The following is a 22,255-nucleotide window of genomic DNA, read 5'->3' as shown; positions in this document are numbered from 1 at the left end:
TCCAGTTGGTGCATTATTTACTGTTGATCTACTGAGTATGAATTACAGAAGCTACTCTGTTTCATTGCTTCGTTTAGCTTCTGGCCTAAAATGCTAATTCACTTGGGCAGTCTACAAATCGTCATGCCCAAGTTAAGCTTTAAACCTTGCATCCTGCCATAAAATGACATTTATTTTTAGAATGCTCTCTAGGTGTTCCACTCTCTCCAACTGAGCAATAGTTAAATAAAACACAACATATTAAAATCTTTGCAAAAAAAGGTCTCTAATTAAAACAAGTGCTTCTCCTTCTCCCACACAGATTTCATTTTCAGCACATGGGTTCTCCACACAACCTATTTTCATCACACAAGCAGCAATTGAAAGGTGAGGGAGAGAGGGAGTCAAAGTGAGAGAAAGGGGTCTCTAGCTTATAATCTTAGCCCTTCAACTTCAGGTCCAAAGGCTTCAGAAAGTGCGGCAAAGGTAGCCCATCCAGAGCTTCTGGGAAATGTTCGCGTGAAATGCTCCCAATTAAAACTTGCATGGATCTAACAAAGAGAGAGCAAGGAGCAAAACCAGCCAGCCACTGATATCGGCTATCACCCAGGAGGTCCTGCCATGGTTGCTGGTCTTCCCGCAGCTGCTGTTTCATGGCAAAATGGAAGCCTGTAGGCATGAAGAGCAAGAGCGAGTCCAGAAGGAGAAGCTTGGTGCAGAGATTTGATGCTGGACTCTCCCAAATTTGTTGTAGAAGTAGGTCTAGAGGTGTGTTCCCAGCACAGTCACAAAGGCAAGGTAAGGCTCCGTGTCCCAGCAACAAAAGCAAACACTCCGGCCTTGCCAGTTCACAAGCCACATGAAGGGCTGTTTTGCCACCTTCTACTCGACTGCAACCTCGGCGGTCCAAATAGGTAGCTCGGTCGCTTACTGGAAAGTTTTTGATGGCCTTCAGAATCTCTACTAGGACATGGATACGATTGTACCGGACGGCCATAGCTAAGTGAGGAGCTGAAGAGTGGCAGCAGCTGAAGTGAAGGCTTGGTACTGCAAGGGCACTTTTAGGAAATTGGTTCAGTAAATATCGGGCATAAGGCTGGTGGTTGTGTACCAGGGCATACAGCAGTGCCTCTGAAGGTGAATATGTGCTGACTTTGCCTCCTTCTTGCCAGTGGAAAGCCTCCATGCGCCTCATGTCTTCCAAGAGCCATACCGGTAGCTGGTCTCTCACAGCTTGATAGAAAGCAAAAGAGGATTTCTTGCATTGTTTCTGAGACTGGGAGCTGTGGCTGTTGCAGCTATTCAACCATTTGACGTTCCAGGGCATCCTTGAGGCTGGGTTCACAGGGAAGACCTCCCTTCTTGGCTATCAGGTGTTTTTCTCATGAAGAGTCAAGAAGACGGAGGAAGGCTTTAAGAGAAAAGGAATTGTTTAGAAACTACCCCTCCCAAAAGCCACGTTCTTCTGTGTCTTTGTCTCCCATGCCAGGTTCATCAAGGTACAGGTATTCCTCAACGTACAACCATTCATTTAGTGACCGTTTGAAGTTACAACGGCCCTGAAAAAGGTGACGTATGACCATTTTTCACCCTTACAATCGTTGCAGCATCCCCATGGGCACGTGATCAAAATTCAGATGCTTTGAGCATAATGATATATAAATATGTTTGAATTGTATTGTTAATAGTGAGGATTTAGGGTAAGAATTGTTGTATTATGAGTTATTAATTGAATTAAGAATTAAGGTAGGTTAATAGAAGGGTAATTGTTTTGATTAAGTAAATATGTGTTAATTTTTTTAAAGATGGTATTAGCTGAATATGTGATATAAGATTTAGAAATAAGTGCTATGGCAAAATAGTATATTTTGTTAAAGATTTTGTTAAAAATTGAACAAAGTGATGACCGGATCAAAGCTCTGTTCCGAAAGGATGTAATTTGTATGTTTGGAAAAAAACAAAAAAACTTTTTGCAAAAAAAATAAATAAATGAATCGGTTGCTTTGTAACCGATTCATATTTATGACGGTTGCAGCGTTCTGGAGTTACGTAATCATCTTTTTCAATCTTCTAACAATGGGGAAGCCAGATTCACTTAACCATTTTACTAACTTAACAATGGCAGTGATTCACTTAACAACTGTGACAAGGTAGGTCATAAAATAGGGCAAAATTCACATAACCAATGTTTTGCCTAGCAACAAAAAATTTGGGCTCAGCTGTGGTCGTACGTCGAGGACTACCTGTATTGTGAGGTATTGACAAAAACTGTTTTGAAGATGATAGGAAAGAACTCTGCCTGAATCTGAAGTCTCCCCGTATTGATGGGAACTGCAGGCACTGCCATCTAACTCTTTGAAAATAATTCTTGATCTCTCTCTGTTCAAATATCAATTACAGTGGAGTTAAAATCACCATGGAGTTTTATTTTGAAACTCCAAGGCTCCATTTTCTCATTGGAAGGAACTCTGCTAGTTACCAAATGTCAGATTCTACAGGAGTTTGAGGGCTTTGCATTTTGCTCAGACAAGAAAACTGGAGTTGGGGGTGGGGGACTGACAAGTTTGTGGTATTGTTATTCTTGTCAGTTGCCTCCTCTCCAAGATCAGCTGTTGTATGCAAAATGTCAGGCTTCTGATGTTATTCTTTTCCTTCTATCCCTTTTGTGTAGATGGGATTTTTGCTGTTGCATAATTTATAGAAGGTCAAACTGGCACAGTATTTTTCCCAGCCTTTAAAGTCAAGTAAAAACAGGTTAGTCATGGATCAGTGTTAAAACTACTTCTGAGGGTTTGGGGAACAAAAACAGTACCAGTGCTTTTAAGATCTTCCACAATTTTTACCTATATTTCTCAACTTTCAATGGACTTGATGAGGATTTTTTGGGTAGCTTCCCTTAGCATAAACATATTTTTCTGCTTCTTCTTCCCCCCACCCTCTATCAAATAATAGACATATCTGGTTATCTATCAGCTTACTCAAGGACCCTAATATCGCTCACCTTGGTTGGATAATCTTTATCCTACTCTCCAAATTTTGTAGACATTTCTTTCTGTGGTTATCACCTCTTGTAACACTAGTTCTGCTTAGTGATTAATTTTTTCCTCCTGCCCTTAAAAATAAGAAAGGAGTGAGGAGGTGTTGGCTGAACTAAGTAATTTAAATCTAACCCAGATTGAATCAATTTTCCCACAGGACAGATGGAATGGAAATTTGCAGAGCTAGTTTTTACAAGGTACCTGAACTCTAATTCGGTGTCAGTCCCCTTTATATTATTAAGTATGATAAAGTAAACAGACAGTACCTTTTTAGAGGTGTATGTGGTCTGTATTTTATTTAGCTGGGCTGTTTGTGACTCCTCATCTAAAACTGAATACAATATGTACATATTTGTCTTAGCGCATTCATGATCAATAAATGAAGGGGCTATTTCACTCCTCAGTATCAAACTGAGCTACAAACAGCAGATCAGGCATTGAAAAATAACTGTGTTTGGTGAATTTATCTGAGTCCCAGAAATGGGCTACTAAATATGGTGTTTATGTCTCCCAGGAGCTGCAAAAGACTTCCGACTCACTCTGTATAAGCTTATCTATCCCCATTCACCCCAATATTACAATCAATATAACACACGCAACAGAATGACTTCTTCAGTTTATTGTCTTGGAGCTGTTAGATCTCCTAGGCAAGGAATGGAGTATTGCTATAGCAGCCCTTGAAAGCTTACTATACCCCAATCACCATACCCGTCTGGGTTGTCACAAAGGGATTTCCTAGTACATCATTAACACTGCATCTTCTCTTTCCTATTGATAGATCTGAGATAAATTAACTCTGCTGGCCAGTTCAGCTTTGTTTTGTTTTGTTTACATTAGCAGAAAGGTTTAAGGGTGCCTGCACTTTGGCTCAGGAAGGTGTGATGTTTGCTTCCTTTTCAAAGGCAAAGGGCCATGAAGATCTGGCCCAGCTGCGAGTAACAAGGCTGACCTCCTGATCAAGTTGCAATTTGGAGAAGGCCAGTTAAATACCACCCTGCAAATCCCAATCCATTTTGTTAGCGTTATGGCGACTTGCTTTACAAGCGGAGCCCCCAGTGATCTCAACATCAGGGTTTGGTCCATCTTGGACTGGTACCTACTCGGAATATAGTAACTTGGGATTTAATATGTGGCCCAAAGGCACTTTCAGGCCAATCTAGTGCACCAGTGTGTCTCAATCTTGGCAATATTAAGATGTATGGACTTCAACTCCCAGCCAGTTGAGGGAATTCTGTGAGTTAAAAACCACTTGCCTCTTAAAGTTCTCCAAGGCTGAGAAACGCAGGTCTACACTATCTTGTCCTTGGATTCCCCCCTCCATGTCCTCCCCTTTTGAGCTAGCATGATCTTCATCCCACTCACCCAATGGGACCTTGCTGGTACAAACAAGGGAATGCCCTCCAAACCTTGCACCCTTGAGGGCTCCAAAGGCAGTTACCACTTGACCTGCTTTCCCCTCACTGGCATTCATCTTTCTTCTCCTCTCTTGCCAGGCAGCCGCTTGTAACAAGACATGGAAAGAGGAGGAACAAGGTTGGGAGGCTCAGGGGAGGCCAGGACTCTCTCAATCTGGTTATACTGCTAGTTTTTGTACCCACAACCTCTTCTCTGCAGGCTGCTCTCTCTCTCTCTCACTTGGGGAGTACCCGGGTCCGGCTCCTCCAGAAGGCTTCCCTTCCAAAGACCCCTCCTCCCTCCCGAGTAGCTTTTTTTTACAGCATAAAAACATGCATTTTGGGGGGTGTTGACGGTTCATCTTTCAAGACTTGAAGGGAGAAGGGGCGCTACTCATTCTCTCAGAAGACACCGCTGTGCCCCCAAGGCCACCGTTCTCTGCTTCGGCACCCTCCGTCTTTCCAAGCAGCAGATGCAATTCCGGCACGACCCCTGCCTCGCCTTCCCTCCCTCCGCCCCCCGCTCTCCCATCTTCCCTTCCCCTCGCCAGACGCCCCAAGACCTCCTCTTACCTCGCGCGTCTCTCCACCCCAAAAACTCCCCAGCCAGCCCGCCGGTCTTCCGAGACGTCGCTGGGGTTTCGATCTGGCATTCGCGGATTGGGCCCTGACCTCAGGGAAAGCGGGATCCGAAGCCGCCCTTCTTCCGTCCGCAAAGAATGCAGCCCGGCGGGATTCGCCTGCGAGTCGCGCGGGGCTCTTCCTCGGGGCTGGCCGCAGCAATGAATGAGCGCCGCTCGCTCTTCGCTTCTCTCCGGCTGCAAGCCGCGCGCACACGCACCCGAGGGAGTCCGGCAGCCGCGGCTCTTCCCTCCGCCGCGCCCCCCCCCCGCCCCCGCCCCCGTGCGCTCCTCCGCTGCCTGCGCTCTCCTCCCCCTGCGGAAGAAGAGCGGCTGCGCTGGGCTCCCGGCTTCACCGAGCGCGAACTGCCTTCTCAGAGGAGAAGCCGCGGGCGGGAACAGCAGCAGCCGAGCCGTCTGTTCTCCTCAGGAGTAGAAGCAGCAGCAGCAGCAGCGGCGGCCAAACTTCAATTGCCTCCTCCGGGCTCTTTTATCCCTTCCCAGAGCCCCGTCTGGTGAAGGTCGCTTAGGACCGGGGAACTGTCCGGAGCCTCAGGATTGGTCCCGGCGGGGTCCTCCCCCCCCAGCTTCCCATTGGCTGAGAGGAGAGGATGGGGCCCCGGAGCGATTGTTGGCGTCAGCGGGGAGGCAGAGTTCCAAGAAAGTTTCCGGGCTGCTTGTAAGTGGTAGGAGCGCGCGGGGCTCGTGCTGTTGACCCTACAAGGGGAGGAGGGCGAAAAAGGCGGCAAGGCAGATGGGGCTTCCCCCTGCAGGGGATCAGACGCCCCCCGTTCCCCCACCCCCCCACAGCCCTCTTCCGCCCCCTTGGGCCCCCTTTTCCTCCCATCCTCGGAGCTCGCTGCCATTGGCTGCCTTAACGTGCTGATCTCTCCGCCAGGCTTGGAGCCGACGGAAACATTCCTAACACCAGCTCTGCTGCCCCATCGCCGACCCCTCCCCTCTCCTGCCACAACAAGGGCGCCGCTAAAGGGGCTGCCCTTGCGCGCCTATTGTGAATCGGCGCTCCCATGGATGAGTCTAGTTAGTAGTTGTTGTGGCCAAAACAAAGACAGGTGCACTAGAGCAGGGGTCTCCAACCTTGGGAACGTTAAGCCTGGCGGACTTCAACTCCCAGAATTCCCCCGCCAGCAAGGACAGGTGCGCTAGAGCAGGGGTCTCCAACCTTGGGAACGTTAAGCCTGGCGGACTTCAACTCCCAGAATTCCCCCGCCAGCAAGGACAGGTGCGCTAGAGCAGGGGTCTCCAACCTTGGCAACTTTAAGCCTGGCGGACTTCAACTCCCAGAATTCCCCCGCCAGCAAGGACAGGTGCGCTAGAGCAGGGGTCTCCAACCTTGGCAACTTTAAGCCTGGCGGACTTCAACTCCCAGAATTCCCCCGCCAGCAAGGACAGGTGCGCTAGAGCAGGGGTCTCCAACCTTGGCAACTTTAAGCCTGGCGGACTTCAACTCCCAGAATTCCCCCGCCAGCAAGGACAGGTGCGCTAGAGCAGGGGTCTCCAACCTTGGCAACTTTAAGCCTGGCGGACTTCAACTCCCAGAATTCCCCCACCAGCAAGGACAGGTGCGCTAGAGCAGGGGTCTCCAACCTTGGCAACTTTAAGCCTGGCGGACTTCAACTCCCAGAATTCCCCAGCCAGCAAGGACAGGTGCGCTAGAGCAGGGGTCTCCAACCTTGGCAACTTTAAGCCTGGCGGACTTCAACTCCCAGAATTCCCCAGCCAGCAAGGACAGGTGCGCTAGAGCAGGGGTCTCCAACCTTGGGAACGTTAAGCCTGGTGGACTTCAACTCCCAGAATTCCCCCACCAGCAAGGACAGGTGCGCTAGTGCAGGGGTCTCCAACCTTGGCAATGTTAAGCCTGGCGGACTTCAACTCCCAGAATTCCCCCACCAGCAAGGACAGGTGCGCTAGAGCAGGGGTCTCCAACCTTGGCAACGTTAAGCCTGGCGGACTTCAACTCCTAGAATTCCCCAGCCAGCAAAGCTGGCTGGGGAATTCTAGGAGTTGAAGTCCACCAGGCTTAACGTTGCCAAGGTTGGAGACCCCTGCACTAGAGAGAGCTGAGCTTTCGCCCCTTTCGACCGGAAAAGTCTCACCAAATGTTCCTGAATCTTGTTGCCATGATTGCTTATAAATAGGGGCCTTGGGTGACAAAGCCTTCCCTGGAATTCTTGTGCTGTTAGCTTAACCCTCTTTCCAAGAAACTTAACTCATCGAAGTTCCAAGAATGTTTTCTTTTCTTTTCTTTTTGGTACTGGTTTTCAATACAAGAGAAAGCAGACACCGAACCACTTAAGGAAAGGGATTGGCTGGGATCTGCCACTTCATTTTCTCTTTCATCAGTTGCTTAGAATTCAGCTGCCAATCACTCTCTCTACAAATATTATAAAGCCTTAGTAAGACCACACCTAGAATACTGCATTCAGTTTTGGTCACCGCATTATAAAAAAAAGTTGTTGAGATTCTAGAAAAAGTGCAGAGAAGAGCAACCAGGATGATTAGGGGACTGGAGACTAAAACATATGAAGAACAGTTTCAGGAAGTGGGCATGGCTAGTCTAGTGAAGAGAAGGACCAGGGGAGACATGATAGCAGTCTTCCAATATTTGAGTGGCTGCTACAGAGAGGAGGGGGTCAAGCTATTTTCCAAGGCACCCGAAGGCCAGACAAGGAATAATGGATGGAAACTGATCAAGGCGAGATTCAACCTAGGGTTTCCTGCTTGGGTGGGGGGGGTTGGGGTTGGACTAGATGCCCCTTCCTACCCTGTTAATCTGTTAAATGACATCTGCCTATCCCAGGTCCTTGGGAAGGACTCTATAGATAGAGGAAAGTTCCAAATACGGCCTAAATATCCGGCTGACTGTGCAATGAGTCACAATAATAAAATAGTAATTGGTGCAATCCCAAAACAATTATATCACTGGAACACTAACAGTATTGAGAAATTCAACCAGTCAATTGCAAAAAGCAACTTTATTTGGGACAGCTTGCATCCTGTAAAACCATATCTATAACACCATCAAACATCCACATCTGCCCATCCCAAGTCCTTGGGAAGGAGTCGATAGGCGTAAAAAGATTGCAAATCCAGCCTAAATATCCAGCTAACTGTGTGATGAACCATAATAATTTATTAAACCTGTGTGCCAACTGGATAGATCTCAGTTCATGAACCACATCAGCAGCCACTGAAGTCACTGAAATGTGTTGGAGTACATTTATGGCTAAATTTTGCTGGGAGAAGAAAGAAGCTGTCTTAGTTATGGGCTCATCTTGTAGGTAACATGGCAGAAAAAAGTATGGCAGAAAAAAGTGTGGCAGGTTACCAGGACATGTTTGTGATAAAGAGCTGTACGTCTTGACACACCCACTTCAAATGCTTGTATTTTGTTTGTATATGTGATTTTGGGTTCAGTGATTATTGCATGCATAATATCTATCAGTTCTGGGAATAGTAGTGTTGGAGATTCCCACGCAGATTGGCATACCTCTCTTGGTGAGGAAATTGGGTGTTTCCAAATTTTGGGTGAGCTTTGTGTGACATGTCTAGCAAGGTACATATCTGAAAATCAAGAATTTCTATGAGGAATAACCTGAATTTGTTCCTTGGACTGTATTTGCTAATGAAGGGTACTGTACTTCTATTTTCTTCTGATGCTTAATATTTGTTGGTTCTGTCTTAAAATTGGAGGTAAACCCATTTACAATTTACATCGGATTAAAAAAAGTTTTACAACTGTTCAGAAGCAAAGTTCACACTGAATCCAGCACCATCCTTAGCATGTATTTAAAAAAAAAGATAAAGGTTTTCCCTGACCAGTGGTGTCTGACTCTAGGGAGTGGTGCTTATCTCCGTTTCCTAGGTGAAGGAACGAGCATTGTCCGAAGACGCTTCCATGGTCATGTGGTTGGTATGTTTATATGCTGAGGCACATGGAATGCTGTTATCTTGCCACCAAAGAGGTGCCTATTCATCTACTTGCATTTGCATGCTTTCGAATGTATATTTAGCAATAAATTTGGTGATGTTTTTGAATTGATCCATTCATTTTAATAAAAAATGCATTCACTGCAGCATAAGCATATAAATAATAATCAGGAAAATAGTCTTTTAAAAGAAATGCATAAACAGTAAACAGCTTAATGCAAATATCAATGTTGAAAACTCAGTTGATTTTTAATTAAAAATTAATCATGTAGTAAATCTAGAATCAACTGATGATTTCAACAGGATGAAATTTCATGCAAATGTGACTAATGCTGCCTCTGCATGCAGATGTATTTGAGAGCACAGTGTGCAGAGATCAGTTTGATCATTGATCCAGGGAAAGGAACTCTCTCCTGTCTTGCTTTGTGTTGTGGCTAGCCAGCGGCCAGCAGAGCTGGCAGAAGATTCGGACAGTGAGGAGGTTGGGGAGGAACATGGGCCAGTCCTGGGGAAGGCTCTGATTAGGGCTCTGCATCAGAGACAGAGAGGGGGGCCAGGGTTGGATGCCAGTTATCAGCTGCCTTCAGATTCAGACATCAGTGAGGCAGATGAACAGCTGGAGCCTGTTCCCAGTGTGCGCATGCGTAGAGTTGCCAGACGAAGGGAACAGCTAAAGAACAAGGGTCGACTTGGGAGTAAGGCCACAGGTGGATGATGAATGGCCCTTCCCAGAGGGAATAAAAGAGGAGCGAAAGGGGAGTAGAATTTGCAGATGCCAATTAGTTTGCCTAATTGGTTTGTGACTCTCTGAGGCTCTTTGCCAAGTTTTGAAGATATAGGCCTGGCAGCTCTCTAAGCCAGATAAGGTCTGTGACTGTAAATTCTCCATGGAAAGACTTTGCTGAAGGTGAATGAGAGGAATTCACTGTTCGTTTAATAAAAGGGTTTTTTTCGGGACCAAGATTCTGCTTCATGCTTTTTGGGGAAGCCTAGGTCAGAACACTTTGATTTGCTTTTCTCAAAATACAGGCCAGCTTGCATCTGTTCTGTCCCCGTCTCACACACGCACACAAACAGACAGCCGGGGGTTAAATAAACTGGCAGACAACCAATTCTTCCGATAAGAAGCTTGGCAGCAACCCAGCAGCTGCTTGCCAAGAACTTTACTCAAAAACAAAATACACACAGTCAAGAATTGTCCAGTTCGTAAAATAAATCCAAGGCCGATAATGTTGTTTCCAAAGATGCAATGTGACTCGATAGTAGTTAGTTTTGTCCGTCACAGAGTCTGAATGGCCACCTCACCCCCTTTTATACCCTGTGGGGTGTGGTCCAGTGACTCAGCTTAATCTCTGGCGCGCCTTTTCTTCTGTTGCATGTGCTTATCTCTGCGACGCTGCCGAGGATCCAGCCAAGACTCATTTCCCTCATCACTGTCCACCTGTGGCTGCATGGACATGCTTGGCCCCGGCCCTATCTCTTGCCCTTTGGCGGACACCGAAGGCATTGCCAGAGAGGAGGGTCCTGGAGAGGGAGGCCTTGCCAACTCCTCTCCTTCACTCTCGGAGTCCTCTCCTGCCGATGACACAGGCTCAGGTAACGGAGCCACAACAGCATCAAGAATGATACTTCATTTGCACCTGAATCCTTTAGATTATGAATATCCAACCTTTTGGTTTGCCCGGGTCTCATTTAATGAAGACAAATTGTCCTGGGTCTCATATAAATATATATAATGTAGTTAATATATATAAATCACATAATGTTAAGAGTATGTATGATCTTGTGCATTAGTAGCTGTCCAGGACTGCATGCAGCACACAGGCTGTGGGTTGGACACGCCTACTTTAGATACAAATATGGCTTTTTTTTCACCATGCACAATTGCATCCCAGTTCAGCAATGGAATTTAGTTGTGTGTTATTTATCCTGAATCAACTAAATATATTGTTACATGAAATTAAATTACATGGAACAATATTATTAATAGGAAAGTTAGCTGTTAAAAATGTCTGCTTTCGTTTTCAAATATTGGTATTGCATGCTGATTTCCTACTGGCAAACTTTCTGATTAGACTGCTGTGATTTAAGTTTTTATCCAATGCTCTTTATATCATTCTTGTTTTTATTATATTCTATTTTATGATTTTGTCTATGTCTATGTGTGTTATAACAGATGACTAGTTTTACCCAGAGTCACACAAAACACAATTAATTGCAGCAAATACATGAATTTCTACAGTGTTTTCTTCATGTTTCTAAACCAGGGGTCTGCAACCTTAAACACTCAAAGAGCTATTTGGACCCATTTCCCACAGAAAAGAAAACACTGAGAGCCACAAAACCTCAGTGGGTGTGGCCAACTCAACCATTCACTTTCACCAGTCACATGACACCCCCCCAGCCATGCCTACTCAGCTGGTCATTAGGGCAGAGAACCAGTTGTTAAAAAACAGCGGGAACAACAAAACCCTTTTGACATCTCGGGTGGTGGTAATGGGAGCGACATGGCGTTACCATGTAACATCCCTCCTGCGCGAGCTGCACTGGCTCCCAGTGGTCTTCTGGGTGCGCTTCAAGGTTTTGGTTACCACCTTTAAAGCGCTCCATGGCTCAGGACCTGGGTACTTGCGGGACTGCCTACTACCACCAATAGCCTCCCACCAGCAGGTACGCTCCCATAGAGAGGGGCTTCTCCGGGTGCCGTCGGCCAAACAATGCCAACTGGTGGCCCCCAGGGGGAGAGCCTTCTCTGTGGGGCACCTACTATCTGGAATGAGCTCCCCCCGGAGATACGGAGGATCCCGGATCTGCGCACCTTCCGCTGCGCTTTAAAGACCTTTTTATTTCACCAGGCGGGCCTGGCCTAATTTTCTCCCTCTTTTATAAAAGATTTTTAATTTTTAATATTTTTTAGTATTTTATATACTCAAATTTTAAAATTGGTTTTAAATTGATTGGGGTTTTAATTTGTCTGGGCCAAAACTATTTAATTTGATTTTAATTCCACTTTTAAATTTTGTATGTATGTATTTTATTGTTTGGCTGTGCACCGCCCTGAGTCCTTCGGGAGTAGGGCGGTATAGAAATCAAATCAAATAAATAAATAAATAAATAAAACTCTCTCTCCCTCCCTCCCTCCCCTCTCCCTCTCTCTGTCTCCCCCCCTCTGTATCTCTCTCTGTCTGCCCCGGCCGCTTCTCCATCCCCCACCGTCACCCTTACCTTCTCAGGCCAGGTGAGGAGTGACTGGGAGGGGAGGGCGAGGGATTGGGCCAGCCAGTGGTGGGATCATCCAACAGGGAGCCACAGCAGAGGGCCCAAAGAGCCGCATGCGGCTCTGGAGCTGCAGGTTGCAGACACCTGTTCTAAACCATCTTTTATCTAATAATTTTCCTAACAACTCTTGAAAATAATGGGCAAAATATAATTTTGAAAATGATGGGATCTGATTTATGATCATGATATATGGCAGAATATGACTAATCTTCAGGTTGGGAATTGGGTAGAATGAAATTTCCTTATGGAGGGCACATAACCTTGCAAATCTGAAAAGATTGTGCAGCAGTTTTCCTTTCTCTTTAATTGTTTTTTGGGGGAGTGCAAAATAAAGAAATGTGAAAAAGATGTACATAAATATGGGAAGGTTATAAGCAGAAAGTATTGTATAGATCATCCCGTAACATTTTGGAGATGAAGCAAGATAATTATATATTTAAATCTTATTAACAAATGTATTTGCTTTTTACAAAGCAAGGGCATGTTTATCCTTCATACTAGGCTTTCTTGATATTTGATATTGATATTTTTCCAGAATTATTAGACTTTGGTACATAATAGTCCAGCACTAGTAGCCATGAAAACTTTCGGTTATAGGAGTTGTGGTCCCAACAAGATACAGAAATTTGTTGTTAAATTTTGAATGGGAACCTACTTGTTTATTTTCAAATCAGTATGTGAAAAGAAACTTTAGTTATTACCTCAATTTTGTAGTCATCTAAATTTGATAATACACCATGTGCACAATTATTAGGCAAGTGAGTATTTTGACCATATTATTTTTATGTATATTTTCCACCTCCAACCTGTATAAACTTGAATGCTTAGTTGGCATAAGCATATCAGGTGATGTGTGTTTGTGTAATGAGGGAGGGTGTGGCCTAAGGAGATCAACATATCAAGGTGTGCAAAATTATTAGGCAGCTTCTTTTCATCAGGCAAAATGGGCTAAAAAAGAGATTTAACTGACTCTGAAAAGTCAAAAATTGTAAAAAGTCTTTCAGAGGGATGCAGCACTCTTGAAATTGTTAAAATATTGGGGCGTGATCACAGAACCATCAAACATTTTGTTGCAAATAGTCAACAGGGTTGCAAGAAACGTGTTGAGAAAAAAAGATGCACATTAACTGCCGAAGATTTGAGAAGAATCAAATGTGAAGCTACCAGGAATCCATTATCCTCCAGTGCTGTCATATTCCAGAACTGCAACCTACCCGGAGTGCCCAGAAGTACAAGGTATTCAGTGCTCAGAGACATGGCCAAAATAAAGAAGGTTGAAACCCGACCACCACTGAACAAGACACATAAGTTGAAACGGCAAGATTGAGCCAAGAAATATCTGAAGACAGATTTTTCAAAGGTTTTATGGACTGATGAGATGAGAATGACTCTTGATGGACCAGATGGATGGGCCTGTGGCTGGATCAGTAACGGGCACAGAGCTCCACTTTGACTCGGACGCCAGCAAGGTAGAGGAGTGGTAGTGGTATGGGCTGGTATTATTAAAGATGAGCTAATTGGACCTTTTCAGGTTGAAGATGGACTCAAAATCAACTCCCAAACCTACTTCCAATTTTTAGAAGACACTTTCTTGAAGCAGTGGTACAGGAAAAAGTCTGCATCCTTCAAGGCCACCATGATTTTTATGCAGGACAATGCTCCATCGTATGCATCTAAATACTCCACTATGTGGCTAGCCAGGAAAGGCCTAAAAGATGAAAGAACAATGACATGCCCCCCCTTTCCTCACCTGACCTAAACCCTATTCAGAACTTTTGGCCCCTTTTTAAATGGGAGATTTACTGTGAAAGAAAACAGTACACCTCTCTGAACAATGTCTGGGAGGCTGTGGTTGCTGCTGCACAAAAAGTTGATTGTCAGCAGATCAAGAAACTGACAGACTCCATGAATGGAAGGCTTATGACTGTTATTGAAAAGAAGGGTGGCTATATTGGTCACTGATTTATTTTTAACTGTCAGAAATATTGATTTGTAAATTTTGAGTTGTTTGTTTATTATTTTCACTTTAACAGATGAAAATAAATGAGTGAGATGGGAAAAATTTCAGTTTTCATTTAGTTGCATAATAATTCTGCACACTAATAGTTGCCCGATAATTGTTCACACATAGATATTCCCCTATGAAAGCCATAACCTCACTTTTACACTTTTTAAATATTCAGGTTTGAGGTTTATTAACATTTTGGATTGATTGAGAGCACTGTAGTTGTTCAATAATAAAATTAATCCTCAGAAATATAGCCTGCCTAATATTTGTGCGCACAGTGTACATTTTGCCAGCAATAAAAAGAACCAGGCATATTTCGGAGGAAAATTATTGAGAGTTGCAGCCGTTCCTGGAGCTTGAGATACTGGTAATGGTTAACCAATCCGTCATCACTTTTCATACCACTGTAATACATTGTATGTGGATTTCATTTTGAAAGCAATCTAGACGTTTCAGCTAGTGCAGAATATAGAAGTCCACCTGCTTATAATCTAGATGGTTTACCACCTCAGTAAGTGCTGCTTATAATCTAGATGTCTTACCACCTCAGTATCTGCAGGATATCCTTGTTCAGGAAAAACCATCCTCTCTGGTTCATTCATCCTCAGCTGTATAAAAAAGTGATAGAAGTTTATATTAGCTGTATCCAGTATACTGAATAGATTCAGACTAAGCTATAATTGCTTTTGATTAGTGCATTGTATGATCCTAGCCATCATGGAATCACTGCAGATGTTGAACTTGGCGGATATGGCAAATAGGTCAACATTTGCAAGTTACATGGTGCAAGATTCCAGATAGCTTAAAATATTCCAAATTGCTTAAAACGTTCATTGTAAACTAGACTTGTGCTCTTAGACGGCAGTACTCCAATCATCCCTAATAGGTATCATGGCTACTGGAGTTATAAATATCCGAAGGGGAACCTTTGCCCTTTCTTGATGTGGTTTGCAGTACTCCACTTAAAGGGAGCACATAATACAGAAAGAGTCACTTTCAACATTAAAAAGAAAAGCCCCCTTTCCATTACTGTACAAAATTCATTCTCCTGTTGAAATCCATACATCTTAAAGTTGCTGAAGTTGAAAATACTGTTATACATGGAAAGATGGACACCTAAATCTGTCACTACTGCCTTCTCTTAGTTTTCTTCAAATATGCATTTTTTTTTCAAAATCAGCATCATTTACCTACCAATGACCTAGTGGTAATTATTCATGTTTATTTTGGCCAGGTCCACAGTTCAATTCATTTGATGGTTTGGTTGTGACTTACTTGCTGAGTGAGCAGGCATTCTTGATTAAAGTCCTGGATTTATACTGGGCATTAATCTGGCCTAGATTATGGTCAATACTTGTTTTTCTTTTCTCATCAAGCCAAAATGTAATTTTCTTTCTCTTATTTCTGCTTCTGATCGGAAGACGTAAAACCAACACTCTTTCCATGGGACTCTCCTTATCATGATTAATAGAGTTGTTATTTGGAGAGTATCCAAAACGAAAAGAGAGGAGAATTTATATTTCTACAGAAGTTGCTGAATTACAACTCTCATAATCCCTGACTACTGTAGTGATCAGGCTGATTGCAATTTGTAGGAGCTGAAACCCAAATGTTCTAGAGACCTACAGCTTTCAAGCCTGATTATATAGGAATCTGTACTTAAACAATAACCCCTTAAAATGTATAATTATTTATGCCAAAAGATTTACAGTCTAAATGTTGGAAGCAGGTTTTGCAGCCTTACATAACCTGCAATGAGCAGTGTACCAGAGTTTCTCTGGAGGAGGGTACCATATAAATGAGTCCATCAGGGAAAAAATCCAGTCTCTTATAGATGGCAACATACTATCTGGTGATAAAAGTAGCATCAAGAGGATCTCTGGAGATCAGGAGGTTTCCTTTGAGTATCCATGTTCATGGAGGTGGAACTAGGAAATTGTCTAACAAGGCAGTTCCACAAGGTTTCTTATAGCGTGCTGACTTTTTGTTTTTAATGGATAACCTTTCATGAAACTAGATGTCATCTTAATATAGCTTGTTACCAATGTTACATTAGATATGTATTAGTGAAAATAGACTGAGCTGACTGGAACACTCTAAGCCTAAGGCCTGGCATAAATATAGAAACATCAGCTAGGCAGAAAAGGCATCTGTAATCCATAACCCAAGATGTAAATGGAGAAGGCAGCAAGCATGCTCAGCTGCTATTTATTACAACATAGTCCATGTGTATCCCATTTACTTATCATATTGTATAATACTCTTTCCTCATGTCCAGGAAAACATGCAATGCCATCTCGTCAACAAATTTTCAGGTGGCTTCACTGAGACATCCCTCAAGATTTTCAGCAATAATATGGACTTAGTTTGCCCCGCCCTCTTCAGGAAGGGGTTTTCCCTTTTTTAAAAACTTTTCAGCCTAGTCTGAGGGGTCCTTTGTATTCTCTGATCTTGGTTGTTTTCTTGCAGACATTTCATTACCCAAACTAGTAACATCATCAGTGCTAGTAAGGAGTGGGGTTTATTCTCAATTTATATTTTAGAGGCTTGCCCTGTCAGTGTTGATGGGGATGGTCTTGGAGATTGTTTGGTTGGACTGTTTATTGTTAGCTTGCTTTGCAGTTTCTTGATTGGAGTATTGTTTATTCCTGACCATCTAGCAGTTTGAAAACATGCAAATGTGAGTAGATAAATAGGTACCACTTTGGTGGGAAAGTAGCAACATTCTGTATGTCAGAATTGGCATATAGTCATGCTGACCACATGATCACAAAAGTGTCTTTGGACAACACTTTCTCCCTCAGCTAAAAAATGGAATGACCACCAATCCCTAGCGTCACACTCAATTTAGCTTTACCTTTTACTTCTTGATTGTTGGTCTGATGTTAATCTTGGTGTTAATCTATGCTTAGCTGGATGTGTTTTGTCTTTTTGTTCCCTTCTTGGCTTGTTGATTGTCTCTTTTGCACAGCATGTAGATGTTGTTTATGCTTATGTATCTATTGATGGCCAATTTATCAGAGTGCCAGGTTTCCAGAACTTATCTAGTGTTTTGGATTTGGCTTAATCTAACATGGTTGCTGTTTCCTAATTGAAACTATGATTAAGCCTGTCTATTTGTTGTAAAATTAAAGTCTAAGTCTAGCAGTCTGTTCTGGTATTCTCCAGCTGCATAGTCACTACATAATTTTTGAAAGCCTCTAGACTACATTTAAAAATAAAAAATAGCTCTAACAATTTTTAAAAATAAAAAATAGCTCTAACAATTACAACATTCTGTCTTTCTGTGTAACAGGAACACTCTGAAATGTTGGTCCTTAATGACCTGTTGATGCGTGTAGTTTTTCTTTCAAGTATACTAGATAACAGTTTGTCACTTCATTAAGGATAGTGACAGAACATGAAGGACCACAATAGTATTGAACTTCAATTCCCATTATCTCTCTGTACTGACCATGTTGATTGGTGCTGCTGAGAATGATAGCTTAATCAGAGAGACAGTTTCCTGTTTCTCATTTAGGATTCAGATCCCAAAATTCTTATTTCCAAAAGCACAAAGTCCTGCAGGATGTGGAAAGCATGAGTGTTGCCAACTGTATTCAGAATGATGAATATAAGCTTGTGTATAAGTCACAGCCCAAAAGTCTGGCTAGTTTTTATTCTGCAATCCAATGGTTTTGTTTTAACTCAACTTGCTGTTACTTAACTCAGTCATTCCAAAACCGTCCTAGAAAGCTATTGAAAACAATAACTGCCCCCCTGACAAAGCTGGAATAATCCCCTTTCCTCCGTCTCAACTGAAAACATCTTTGCTTGCTTCCCCCAGCACTGCACACATTTAATTCTGCACCAATTTAGGTTAATGACCTTGAAATGGGGAAAAAGTAACATTTCTTCTGATCTCTATAAAAGGTCACCAATCTTAATTTCCATTCATGAATAGGCAAGTGATTATTTATGTGTTTTAACAATATGCAGTCCAAGGGGTGAATTAAAACTGGGGAAACATGAGGACATATCCCTGCTCAGATTGTCACAAAAGGAATCATACATAGAAGTCTTTCAAATACCTCCAGGATTCTTTGTTGCTCTTATTTATCCCAGCACCCAGAACACAAAGAAAGCAATGTGGATTTACAATTTTGCTTTCCTTCTGAACTAAAACCTTTACTCATTAACTCCTCTTCCTTGTATACATGCCTAAATCCAAGTCTTTCTGGCCAGATAGGTCTGAGTTCCAGAAGAATCAAGGCAGGAAGCTTATAAAGCACTTTCTGTTTGATGGCTTATAGGTACTATAGTAGTTCCCATTCATTTTTGTTGACTTCCAAAAAAGTTTAGCCAGTCCCAAGGTGATACTTTTCTAACGTCTCCTACTGCTTTTCCATCTTCTCATCCAGTCCTCATGCAACCTTTGGGTATTTGGGGAACAAACTTTGCTTAAGAGGGCCATTCCTTCTTTTGAAAACCATCTTGTTGTGCCTGGCCTAATTTTCTCCCTCTTTCATAAAAGGTTTTTAATTTTTAATATCTTTTAATATTTTATACATTCAATTTTAAAATTGGTTTTAAATAGTTCGGGGTTTTAAATTTGTCGGAGCCGAAATTATTTAATTTGATTTTATTCTACTTTTAAATTTTGTATGGATGTGTTTTATTGTTTGGCTGTGCACTGCCCTGAGTTCTTCGGGAGTAGGGCGGTATAGAAATCGAATAAAATAAATGAATGAATAAATAAATTGTTAGAAATTTATATTCTGGTATTTTACCAGAAATTGCTACTACTTTTTTTAAAAAACTATTTTGTTTTTATGACCTACATTGAATGAGTCTCAAATACCCCATGTTTTATAAATGTCCATTTGTGTCATCAGGCAAATATTCTCCTGAACATTATGAACAATTTGATGTTGATATTGCAATAGAATGAATCATCATTTATGGATATTTGTTAGCCATAACAAATATATTTGTTAATAAAATGTAATTATCTTGGAATAATTTCCACACCACTGAGGTAAAGAAATGCTATCCAGCTCCTTGGAAGACCTGTGGAATATGCTGGGTCAACTCCCAAGAAAAGAAGCAGCTGGTTCTTGAGATAAACTTCTCCCTCAATGAGGGCCTCCCTACATTTCTCCTTGTAATTCAGAATTATTTCTAGCCCCAGAGCCCAGTTTTGGGGAAAGCAACTGAAGGACTGGTTATAGGCATCATATTCTGTATTGAGACTTGCAAGAGAAGTCGAAGACTAGAAATAAGTGGAGATCATGCAAGATTGGATCAGATGATAGTCCAATAGACATGTGATAGACAAGTGAGTTGTCATTTTGTGGAAAAGGCAGCTGAAATTACTTCAAGTGTGTTTTGCCAGTAAACAGCAAGATATTGTTATCTCAGCAGCAAGTAAGAACTAAGTGGTGCAAACCCAACCATCTACATTTGTCCAATGAGTTACTCAGTCTCTTTTTCTGGATAGCCATAATTTTGATAAATTAACCAAGATGGACCAGATTCACAGAACAATGGTTGGCTAATAAGTGTGGCCGTGGATAGTTCCATGGCGATTTTGCTGATAAAAAAGCAACGTTCTCTGATTGGTGGTCTTGAATAAAACTCTGGTTGTGCTTCTGCTAAGAGGGGAGATTGTCATTTTCTCATTAGAATTTTCTGCTGCATCTTTAAAAAAAACCTGTGTAAACTGTTGGATGCATAAACCCTTTGAAATTATTTTAAAAGTATTGACAGATTGCAATAGAACTCAGATGTAATCTGAAATGGTTTGAACACTCCAAAATATTTAATAAATGCAAAATCAGTTTCATCAGGGCACTCTTTATGTATCTGAAAATTTGTAATGCAAAATAAAGGCAAAATTGCTTCTTCCAAAGTATAGAACACGGGTGTCAAACTCGTGTTGTCATAGCGGTATCATGTGATGTATCCCGACTTTTCCGTCTTCGCTAACCCAGGCATGGGCGTGGCCAGCGCATGATGCATCCGGCCCGCAGGCTGTGAATTTGACAGCCCTGGTATAAACATCAAATAATGATTATAAGTTACAGGATTCCAATTGACTGTTAGAAAATAATATAATGATCACAATAGAACCTGTGATTGAGGAAGTTTGCAAATTCCTTTTTATTGGAATTCTACAAACATGTTGGCTGAATGTTTGTCAGAAGTTTTAAATTGAACTCCAGCACTGAGCAAAGATTGATTTCAAGGGCTTAAGTCCTGCCTTCTAATTCTAGGTTTCTATATAACCCATGTTAATTAATTAATTGTTTTATTTGAAGGCAGTTTTTTTTTAAGTCTCCAGTTGTTTTTAGTAGTAGTAATACATGCTCAGTTGTACTGTTCCTCCCTTAGATCAGTATGTGTTGCTTTTATTCTTCTTTGAGATTAACTTTCAGTTAAGGCTTCCCTTGCCCCTTGATCCAGGGAGGATTGATTATTATTCTTGAACACAATCCAGTAATTTTCTCATAGGGCTAACTGATTGAGCTTTCTATTTAATTAAAGATACTTTGATAAATGTTACACATAAGAACATTGGAGTCCATATTCTTTATAGGAATGGCAAGTAAGCCTCCCAAATACCACCTCAGACCTCTTTGCTTTTGAAAACACCTTTCGGGCTGGCTATCATAGCTCTCTGGCCAGCAATTGCAAACGAATGTTTACTTTGATAGTTTGCTTAATAAAGTTAAGCAAGTATTGGAGGTTTTCACAAGAGGACAGTGACCTGGCCTTGGTGCAAGCAAGCAAAGTCTAGGAAGGCAAAGGGACCAGGCCTTAGCCTCACACCCACAGCAGTAAGCACATTTTCTTGCTTATCAAGGAACACTTCTTAGATATACAGCCCAAAGTTCTCAGAGGAAACAAAGAAAAAGAGAGGCTAGCAGGACTCTAAATACCTTAATGTTATGCTATAGAGATGACAAGAGTACTCTAATTTCACAGCCAATGACAAGAGATGTCTTAACAACTGCAGGCTATGTTGGGAATTTCTCTTTTCATTTCAGTGTAGCTTTAATTAAGCCCATCACCTTCAAGCAGTATTCAAAAATGTGATTTCAACTGAAGGGTTTTATAGATTGTCCAATTAACATGCATAACCTCCAAGGAAGCCCTCTTAGCTGTCCCATTGTGAGCATTCCCTGAGCTTCTATGCGATTAACCTTGGTTGATATGACTACAGCATACACAATATGAAAATTTTAAATGTGAATGGTTAGTTTAACAGCAAAATTGTATCACTTGTAATGGGAGGAGGGGTAAGGAATGAGAAATATGTATATTAAAAGTTTTATGTTTAGTATTACTATACTTAACTATACAAGACAGACACAGACTTCAGAGGATAATTAGAACTGCAGAAAAACAATTACTGCCAACCTGCCTTCCATTAAGGACCTGTATACTGCACGAGTCAAAAAGAGGGCTGTGAAAATATCTACAGACCCCTTGCATCCTGGACATAAATTGTTTCAACTCCTATCCTCAAAACGATGTTATAGACACCACACACCAAAACCACTAGACACAAGAACAGTTTTTTTCTGAACGCCATCACTCTGCTAAACAAATAATTCCCTCAACACTATCAAACTATTCACTAAGGCTGCATTACTAGTACTATTAGTTTTCTCATCATTCCTATCACCCATCTCCTCCCATTTATGACTGCATGACTGTAGCTTTGTTGCTTGGATCCTTACAATTTATATTGATATAGTTTCCTGATTGCTTATTTGTACCCTATGACTATCATTTAATGTTGTACCTTATGATTCTTGACGAATGTATCTTTTATGTATACTGAGAGCATATGCACCAAAGACAAATTCCTTGTGTGTCCAAACCCACTTGGCCAATAAGGAATTCTATTCTATTTCTTGCTTTCTGTTTAATGTTTTCTTTAATGTTTGGAAATCAAGGGCCCTTCCATACTCAACAGCCATATCAATCCAAAATCTGCAT

General features: G+C 42.1%; 1 protein-coding gene and 1 long non-coding RNA gene across 3 annotated transcripts in view; one reads left to right on the top strand and one right to left on the bottom strand.

Moving 5' to 3' along the window:
- Positions 1-248: 248 nt before the first annotated feature.
- ANKRD9 (ankyrin repeat domain 9) lies at positions 249-5,258 on the bottom strand. 2 transcript variants are annotated; one of them, XM_034418513.3, is made up of 2 exons: positions 4,985-5,258; positions 249-1,390 (listed from the first exon to the last, which is right to left on the bottom strand). In XM_034418513.3, exon 2 carries the CDS (start codon positions 1,304-1,306, stop codon positions 419-421), a length of 888 nt encoding a protein of 295 aa, XP_034274404.2. In that variant the 5' UTR covers positions 1,307-1,390; positions 4,985-5,258; the 3' UTR covers positions 249-418. The 2 variants fall into 2 exon arrangements, with proteins under 2 accessions (XP_034274404.2, XP_034274405.2); XM_034418514.3 differs by lacking the exon at positions 4,985-5,258 and adding an exon at positions 2,981-3,130.
- Positions 5,259-5,327: 69 nt separating this feature from the next.
- Positions 5,328-22,255, top strand: part of LOC117666010 (uncharacterized) — a 96,597-nt gene continuing 79,669 nt past the window's right edge. Inside the window, exons 1-2 of the long non-coding RNA XR_015731181.1 lie at positions 5,328-5,710; positions 8,918-9,017. This is a non-coding gene — a long non-coding RNA (uncharacterized LOC117666010). The remainder of the gene's footprint in view (positions 5,711-8,917; positions 9,018-22,255) is intronic.

This window comes from Pantherophis guttatus, chromosome 1 (assembly GCF_059756535.1).
Source record: "Pantherophis guttatus breed Tessera chromosome 1, ASM5975653v1, whole genome shotgun sequence".
NCBI classification, from domain to species: domain Eukaryota; kingdom Metazoa; phylum Chordata; class Lepidosauria; order Squamata; family Colubridae; genus Pantherophis; species Pantherophis guttatus.
This window is presented reverse-complemented; position numbering and strand designations above follow the sequence as displayed.